Source organism: Anarhichas minor, unplaced genomic scaffold (genome assembly GCF_050575085.1).
Source record: "Anarhichas minor isolate MPS153535 unplaced genomic scaffold, ASM5057508v1 ptg000136l, whole genome shotgun sequence".
NCBI classification, from domain to species: Eukaryota; Metazoa; Chordata; class Actinopteri; order Perciformes; family Anarhichadidae; genus Anarhichas; species Anarhichas minor.
In genome coordinates, this window is record NW_027466582.1 from 6,657,517 (window position 1) to 6,667,352 (window position 9,836).

The window sequence follows — 9,836 nt, forward strand, 5'->3', positions numbered from 1 at the left end:
TGTGTGTGTGTGTGTGGGGGGGGGGGGGTTAAACAAGCTCAGTGTTGAAATGCAGCCTGTTGAGTCCAGCTGCTTGTGGTTCAAAGTGTTCTTAAGCTGCTAGAAAAAAAGAAAGTGAATTTGATGATAATAATATCAAGTTCAGTTCTGGCTACAAAGAGTAAACAAACTATACAAAATAAATTAGCTCATTGTTTTGGTGTTACAGGCCCCAGTTTTACTGTTTTGGTTCACTCTCACTGCTCTCATCATCGTTTTCAACAGTTTTTTTGGCATCCATTAAACCAAAAAATGTTATGAAGTCATTTCTGTTGCACCTCTTGGCTGTCCGTACAGAAACCGAGCTGCTCCTGCTTCTCTGTTTTCGACATGTTGGCAGCTCTCCAGGTTTTGGGACGCTGTCACAGGACATTAACACAAGTTGTCCGAAGTTTGAGGGTGAAGGTCCTTAGTGAGTCAACTCAAATCTCTCCCGTCCTGCAGGACGAGGGAAACGCTCTCTGCAGGAGACCAAGAATAGTCTGTCTTTATGTCTGCTGGTGCTGCTCATGTGAATAAAAAAAGAAGACAATTAGGGGCTTATTAGGGTCTCGGGGAGACGTAGCTCACGGGGCGTCCGCTCGCCAGCTCGGCCCCAGCTCTGAGCCGCTGCCATACCTCAAAACAGTCAGGGGCATTGTCTCACCTAATTACGCTGAAACCAGAGGCCCCTTTTTTGTGTTGCTACTGCCATGCCTGTCCGATTCCCTTCTCCCGTCTAACTGCTAGTCCCTGTCCACTGTGGAAGTGTGCTAATTAGACAAGAAATGGGCCCAAGTAATTATGTCAATTCTCGTTATGAGTAACTACAATGAGGAATATTATTTTGTCAGGAAGGTTTTAGGGTTTGGGAGTCTCTCTCCCACGTTTCCCCAAAGTATTTTCCTCATTACGCCAATAACACATCTGCACATGGAACGGGGGAATGCGGCACACTCGGCAAGTCGGAGACCCCGACAAAACTTCAGAGCATAAATAGATGCACTCATACAGAAATGGAGACTATAGAACGGCAATAGCATGAAGTTATTGCCCTAATTAATGGTTTGTGCCCACAGAGCGAACTGTTGAATCACCAGTGGCACATTGTTCGGGTTGTGAGAGTCTTTTGTTTCTTCACCTTAATAGGATGTTTTGATCAACGGCTGCTTGGTGACCCAGCTCTTCTTCTTTAATGCCAAGCTCTGGGAAACAGCAATTAGCTAGATTAGAAGAGCCATTCGTGGCGCCTCAAACAAGCACAAAGATGGATCAGACGGAAAGAGATGCAGAAACTCAGACTGTCTCAGACTCTTGTTACCTCAAATATGTTTTTATGCTGCACTGAAAGAACTCTAATTAGCGATATGTTCTACAGTAATCTATACATTTGAAAGTAAATGCAGATAAAGACTCTATTGGAGTAAAGTCAGAGGTCCTGTTTGTCTCGTCATGGTGTCAACTTTAACTTTTCTTTCTTTTATTGTTCCTTTGCAGCTTTGACGTACAGACGGTGATCTGAACAGCAGTGCAGCTGCTTGTTATGTTCACCTCATTGATGGAGGTTCAGTCTTGTCACTTTTGAAGCAAATCCTGTTTGTTTTTTTGCATTATGGTTAAAAGTGAATGTCGTCAAAATGAAGATGCAGAGATTGCCACCATGTCTGTTGACGTCAGTGACGGAAGTCTTTAGTCAGCATTCTCATGCCGTCTGCACCTCTGACATCTCGTTGTGGTTCACAGTATTAGTTTTTATAAAACTTGATTCCACTATTTTGTTGTGTGAAAATTTCCGCTGACCAGAATACAGCAATCTTTCGCTGCAGATTTTATCATCGTCTATCATAGGTTTTAGTTTATATGGTTTATCCTACAAGGAGTGCTTCAAAGAATACCAAATGAGTGGATTCACTCAATCATAATACACATGATGAATAAAGTGAACAATGAAACGATTGCTTACAGACTGCCATGCCTTTGGGTCGGGGAAAAATCTCAATAGCATCGGATCGCAATATTATGCGTGGCAATTTTGTATCAATACACGGACAACAGGTATCGATCTTTTATTATATAAACTGTTAATATTGCAAATAGAAATTAATTAATTAGTCTGTTGGCTTGACTGACGAACCCATTTTGCTGCAATAAAAATGATTAGAATGAGATGAAACGAGTGAAAACTTTAATTTATTGAATAAAACAGTTGTTGACAAACTGCATGCGTTTGCAATTGAAAAAATATAATAAATCGCAATATATTTAAAATTAGACAGAGGTTAAATGTGTTGTCGTTTTATAGTTCTAAAATTTCCTATTAAATGTTCATAACATGTAATCCCTTACAGGAAAAATGTCTACAGTAAGGTTGCCTATAAACTCTCAAATGATATTCATGTTTTCCTGAATCTGATAATCATTATTCGTGCTTCCTCTCTCTTTGTGTTAAGTGCTGATTTCGGATTTTTTTTTCTGAACACAGACGTTTGTAAAGTAACAAGATGGAGATGAACCTTGAGTGAAGGAGGTTTTAAGAAGCTGCAGAAGCAGTGAGATGTGATGCTCAGGATGCAACATCGTGTTGCTGCATCCTGATGAGTGGAAGGATGTGATTCATGCATGTCATCCTTCCATGTGTGTGCGCGCGTGTGCGTGTGGGTGATGTAGAAACCTCATTAGCATAGCTGTTGGTATGGCATTGATCTCTTCATTCACCTCTAATGAAATGTCTCTCGAATAGCTTCTCGTGAGATGCGGAAGGTAATTTCGGTTGCTTTGCCCCTCTCTCTCTTTCACTCTCTAGTTCTTTATAACATCTGGGGCATTTTATTTCTATTTATTTATTTTTAGCACATCAAATAAGCGACACTTTTCTTTTCTATTGTGAAGATTGTAATCTACAATTTTACACTGACTCCGACAAATAAGAGCTCAAATATTTAATAAAGCAATGTCAACCCAAATATCTGAACAGATGATCGTCTTTTGACGTTTATAACACAGCATTTTTACTTGATGTGTATTGTATCCCCCTTAGGTGCAGGCCCATAGTCTCTTTTCTTGCACGGAGGTGCAGCCTATAGTGACACACAAAGCAACATGGAGCCTCATAATTGACTTGACCGGGTGAAGCCGCATCTCTTGATCACATCTCAGATTACAAACCGGCACTAAATCTGTTGTGGGTTTGGCCGCCACGACAGCCTGACGCACGGCTGCCAAACAGTCCCGCCGGAACCACCTATATTTATTTATTTATTTATTCATCACCACATGTCCCATTGATGAGACTTGTATCTGCGCTTCCATCGCGCGCGTCCACTCATCTCCATAAACTCTCCTCTTCGTAATTATCCGTCCAGATGTCCAAAGTGTGCCGCACATTATCTCCGAACGATTGAAACTCCGCAATAATTGAATAACAGCTGATTAGAGAGGATTAGGTTTGTGGAAACAGAGAGAAAATGAGAGTATTTTCACTTCATTTCACATTTGAGTGGGTTTGAATTTGAGCTGAGGTTTAAATAGTGTGATGAATGAGTGTGAAGAGACGCTGCGGATGATTTCCCCTGACGTCCGAAATGTCTTACTTACTTTAACGATTTATGCGCTGAAACACTGCGTGACTTCTCAGTTTGTGTTACAACTTTTTTTGTTGTTTGATATCGGACCTCAAACATAAAAACACGGGGTGAATAAATCTGTTGGTGCTCCGGCGTTGTTTGTCTCATTTTTAATTGCCACCCTGGTGTGTCCTAAATACCCTGCACTGGGATATTGTACTCTTTATCATGTGACCCGTCAGAGAAGGAAAAACGCTTAATAATCTATCAACAGATGCGCAGACTGCCACCAAAGACAAAACGTTTAGTGCGCAAACCTAATTAGAATATGCAAATTAAAGTGTGGGTTATAAGGGACGTTGGGGAGAGAGCTCGAGCTGGTAACGGATCAATCAGTGTGCAGTTCTCCTAATAAGAAGCGGAATTGATGAATTAACTGGTAGAGAAATTGGCTAATGTGAGTTTGTGAGCGTTTCTTTTAATTTGACCTCTGAAACTCTTTTTTTGTTGTTGTAGCTTTTGTAAATAGATTAGCCTCCATATTGGCATACTTATTGGAAAATATTTAAATACAGAAAGCTGGTTTATGAAGACCAATTGTACACTGAACTAATAACATTGCATATTTTTAAATGATAGCCTTTACTGTGTGTCATAGATTCATGTTGTGAATGGTATTAAACATTATTTTTTTATGGCAGAAATTACTCATTTTATTATTTGTTTTATATAACATCGAAATAATACTTCTACCTCCATTATTTATACTATAGGCTGATATAAAATATTAAGCTTTATGATTAAATGTGTTTTATTTAGCAAAGCAGCAGATGTAGTCAAAATAAGTCTGAAATGACTTCTATTTTTTGCTTTTCAGTATTTGTCGTCCATAAAGCTGGTTCCTCGCCACTGTGAATGAGGACAAACGTGCAGCAAATTAAGCTGATTCTCCTCGATTTGAGGGATTTATCTGGCTGATTTACTCCGGCTGTTTGTGACTCTGATCAGCGACAGAAACATGAAGAGTTGGACTGAAGTAAGACCAGTTGGTTCTTCTTTCGTTGGTGATTTTTACGTAACGAATTCTCATAAGACATGTAAACACTTTCACCCACTCTCTCTCCTGTTAGTCAGGACCAAACAATCTCATTGAGCAAAAAAAAAAAAAGCCTAAAACTCTGAGTGTTTACGATTTTAGTGCGCCGTCATGACATAAATACGAATTTATGGGATCAAACTTTAGATTGACCTTCTGCAGAAAACAAAATAATTCATCTCTGGAAATGTGTTCTGCTGTCAGCAAACCACCTTTAATATGTGACAACCCAGCCACATCCTCAGCAGTGTCCTGGCAAAAAGGCAAATATGACATGTTATTTTGTCACATTTCATTGTCTGAAATTGTATTATTTACTTTAATGAAGCCTCATAGGGCTCGTGCAAACTTCAGCGTGGGGTTCCCTCCCTTCTTGTGATTGGCTGCCGCCTGTTGCCCGTTGGTTAAAAGGCGCAGCAGAGAGGCGGGCAGAGAGATAAAGGAGCATCACGGTGCTGATTGCATCAGGGACTCTGGCTTTTTTTTTTCGGAGTGAGTGGAAAACAAATAGTGGAATCTCACCGCCATGACGGGGAAAGAGGGAGTTGTGCTCTCAGACACCGAGAATAAACAGAAGTCTGCCTCACAAAACAGCGTGAACCACGGGGGATCCCAGCAGCCGCCTCCAGTCTGGAAGATGGCCCCCACGGTGCACCGGCGCACCGGCTTTGGGATCCAGGAGCTGCTCGGTCTCAACAAGGAGCCGCCGGCGGTTATGCAGAGGCGGCCGCTGGAGGTTCTCCCGCACACTGCGCACGTCCTGGCCGCAAGGTCCCTCGGACACGGGGGTCTCGGGGTCGGTATGGGTTTGCTGGGACCAGAGGGAATACACTCGTTTTACAGCCAGCCTGCTTTTCTGGAGGTGCTTGCAGAGGCGCAAAATGTGCACCTGCAGCCGCTGCACAGAGCGGTGCATATGGACTCTCAGATGGATGCGCAGCACTCCGCCAGCTCCGGTGAGTGTTTAACATAAGGCCTGTTAACTCTAACATGATGCAGGGATTGATTCGTATCATAGGCTACTGCCTATGCGTGGTTATTGTGAACGAGAGGGAGGGAATAGCAGAAAGGTATTGCACAAAAAAGACTGCAAGCGCATGAGTGATTTCACACGGGAAAAAAAGAATTCGGATGCATCTTTATAGTTTTATTTTATTTGAAAAATGGGAGAAAGATGGAAAAAAAAATCTAGAGTCCTTGCTAAAATATTTGTTTCAAAATAACTAGTCTAATAAATACTTTTTATTCTAATTTATATTAACTGGAGGGGAAAAGACGCGCTGAAGACTCAATATTCTGAAACAACAATGTTACATCAATAAATCGGACTTTTTATTTTTTAAAGATGAGGATTACTTTACCATATTTCGTGTAGCTATAACACAATATTAGGATTATTGTTATTTGATGTTGTCCCAGTATTTTGAATTGATCACTGCTTTGTTTCCTCACAGAATCTGATGACATGAGTCTTTCCTCCGGAGAGCAGAAATTCTCTAAATCCTCAGTGAGTCAGAGCAAGAAACGGAAGAAACGACGACACAGGTGAAGCAAAACAAAAAACGAGATAATCGAACGATATATAATTTATTTTTTTAGGCGTACATTATATTCGGCTTTTAGTTGGTGAAATTACGTAAGGCTACTTTCGTTTGGTGTCATACCCCCCACCCCACTAGAAGGAGAAAAACCTCACACACTTAAATTGTATTTAATTATTAAACATGTGTGTGATGATTATATTTTATATGGTATTAGCCTTAAAGTCATCTGGAATTTCTCTGCTGTCTTTCTAAAAATACATTTTTGCTAGATTTATTCGTTAGAAATGAAAACGAATAAGTGTGATGGGGATAGAAAAATCAAACGGTGTATTTATGATTATTTTTTGGTAAACAACGATGAAAGAATGAAAGGCCTAATTGTCTTCCATCGTTTCTGTTTCTGGCTGCGTTGCTACTTCTAAAATTGTTCCATAAAATTTGAAATATGTACTTTTCATTTGACACCATCTTGATTTGTATTTAAAATTGAGTGCATGAAAAATACAAAAAAAAAAAAAAATTATTTCATTTTTAGACTTATTTTAAATGGTACAAAATTGGACAAATGTCATAATATAAATTGTAGAGGGGTTCTTATTTATATGTTCTCTTTTTTTTGTCTGCAGAACCATTTTCACTTCCTATCAGCTGGAGGAACTGGAGAAAGCTTTTAATGAAGCTCACTACCCAGATGTGTACGCCCGAGAAATGCTCTCCATGAAGACTGAGCTACCAGAGGACAGAATACAGGTGTGTTAGTGTGTATTAATGTCTGTGCAGATATGTATGCTCTGTTTTACATTTCAAATCCAGTGTAAGTGTAAATTCAGTCAAATAATTTTATATTAAATATTTGACGTTTTTAATAATTTCTTCTTTAACATCATCTTAAAGTTAACATGCCACAAATTCAGGTTACAAAGCAATGAAGAATGCAAAAGGAAATATTCAGCCACCAGTCAGCTGCTCCATCATCCTCACAATGCCTTCTGCTTTCACATTAGCAGCCAATTCACCAGCTCAGTGTAATAATTAGTTAATTGAGGGGAACTTATCACCTCTTTCGCTGCGAGAGAGCGGGCCGCCACCCTGAGATGAAATGATAACTACATAGAAATTAATTGGCACAGGTCAGCGGCTGAGCAGAGGGCTCTGACTGGCTGCTATGAGCATTTTAATTTCCCGTGATATTTGAGCGCCTGTCTCCCATCGATCGGCCCTGGAAATTAACTTATTTTTCAATCAGCCTCTTCGCCCCCGGGGTCACCTCTCCTCGGCAAGCTACACACACACCGGAGACACACTCGCGCCGCCATGCACACTCACACTGGTGCTGTCAGAAGGCATGATTGCTCATCTGAGGCTCATCTTTTTATGAGATGGAGGTTATCATCAGATCTACCTGAATAGCTTTCCAGGCTCGGCTTTGATCGTTTTTAATTCCAGGCCTGCGTAGCGCACACACACACACACACATACACACATTTCTCTCTCGCACACACACACATTTCTCTTTCTGTCACACACACACACACACACACACACACCATTCCCTATAATATCATCCTGCCTCCTCTGCCATTTTAGGATGATCATTCCTTTCCCGTTTTCCTCATTCATATTCACAAGGTTGCTGAGGCTATTGCGAGGTCTGGCTTGGTGGAAATCAATTTAGGCATTTGAGGAGCCAGAAGAAGAATAATGCACGCGCGCATACACACGCATGCACAACTAAGAAAAGACCAGATATTGTGTAAATGAAGCATTGAGGGGGAAAAAAATGAAATATTAAACACTGAATTTCAGGACTTGTGTGACAAAGCTGTTTTGTACAACCATTTGCATTTTGAGTAAATAAAAGACCTATAGGTCAATACATGAATCAAGATTAAAATGAGTCTTTATTCAAAAAAATTGTGTTCTGGTCCAGTCGCAATTAATAATGTTGATGGCCCAGACCATAGAGAATAAAACTGCATGCATTAGTTATACAAAGTAAACTTAATCTAACCCTTTTATCTGACCTTTCATCTCTCCAGGTGTGGTTTCAGAACCGCAGGGCCAAGTGGAGGAAAAGGGAGAAGTGTTGGGGTCGCAGCAGCGTGATGGCGGAGTACGGCCTGTATGGAGCCATGGTCCGTCACTCCATCCCACTGCCGGAGTCCATCCTCAAGTCAGCCAAGGAGGGCGTCACTGAGTCCTATGCTCCGTGGTTATTAGGTAAATAGTTATTACATGTCAACAGGGATCATTTTAGATGGCTTTTAAAAAAAAAAAAACGTTTGTATGGAAGACATTTTAACATGTCACAGAAGGAAAAGCACAGATAATGTAAATTATGATGAATGAATTGCTGCTTCAGGTCCTGGTATTGTGCATGCTGGCTCAGTGTCACACTGTCGTGGCTTAATGGGACACTTTAATTATAAGGGAGCCATCGGTAATATAAGTAACACGTGTGCTTCTCCTAAGACGAGTCACAATATCTGCTGTCAAAAATGTCCTTTATTGATCTCGAGTCATAGATATTCCCCCTTTTTGTTTAATATCATTATTGAGGCTCATTTTGTGAAAATCAACCTTGCAAAGTCTCTTTTTATTTGGCTGATGAAGCACACATGAGGTGTAGTACTTTAGGACCATCTTCTATAGCTGCTGTTGGCCCATTTTTTTGTGGTAAAATGAGAGCTTGTACTGCAGATCCAAAGAAAACCTGCTATATTAGTTTGTGTCATATGAAAAGCGGGATTAAGCTGTATTCTGACAGGAAGTGGGAGCTAAACCCGGCTCATGTTAGGAGCCAATAAAAGTGTCAGCATGTCGATACAGTGATAATCCTACTTAATCAGGACAGATTAGACCACGTGTCCTCTCTCTCCTCATGTCAATTGATTAGGTTAAATCAATTAGGTGCGTCTAATTGAATAAGAGGTTCTATACCCATGCTCTTTCACACTTTACTTCAATGTCAAACACCTCAGTACATACACAATTTCCTGCTTGTGAGGTAAAATAGGTGCAATTTATCGGTGAGATTTTTCTAAACCTAAATGCATCAATACCTCAAACTATAAACACTCAGACAAGAATACTTGGATTATCTAACCCTCCTCTGCATACTCTAACTGAAATATATTCATGTCCGTTCCCCCCAGGCATGCACAAGAAGTCGGTTGAAACCACACACACCTCTCCTGGAAAACCCTGCAGCCTGACGCCACCAACACCACCACCAACACAGGAGAAACCAGCGGACAAAGTGATGGAGGAAGAGATGGAGAAACGAATTAAAGACACTGCCAACGCATCAATTTCCAAGGAGGAATTGAGGGAGAACAGTATTGCTGCGCTGCGAGCGAAGGCACAGGAGCACAGTGCTAAGGTGCTCGGGAATGTTTCCGACAGAACAAACGGCCACGTGACTCATAAAGAGGAAGCTGAGGACGATGTGACGGAGCAGGAAACACCAGAGGTGTTGAAGTGTGACTGAAAAAAAAGCCGCAGAATACAGACTGATGAAAAAAACCTGCAGAGTGGAGTCTGTAAACATTTCAGAGGCAGAAGTTATGGAGACGCCCATAAACTTGTTAAGACTGAACATCAAACCTGCAGATC

The 9,836-nt window shown here is 40.9% G+C and overlaps 1 protein-coding gene across 1 annotated transcript; it reads left to right on the forward strand.

Annotated features, from left to right (window-relative positions):
- The first annotated feature begins 5,203 nt into the window (after positions 1-5,203).
- On the forward strand, positions 5,204-9,711 carry LOC142942286 (visual system homeobox 2-like). Its single transcript, XM_076084553.1, has 5 exons — positions 5,204-5,633; positions 6,132-6,222; positions 6,848-6,971; positions 8,261-8,441; positions 9,377-9,711. Exons 1-5 carry the CDS (start codon positions 5,204-5,206, stop codon positions 9,709-9,711), a joined length of 1,161 nt encoding a protein of 386 aa, XP_075940668.1.
- The last annotated feature ends 125 nt before the right edge of the window (positions 9,712-9,836 follow it).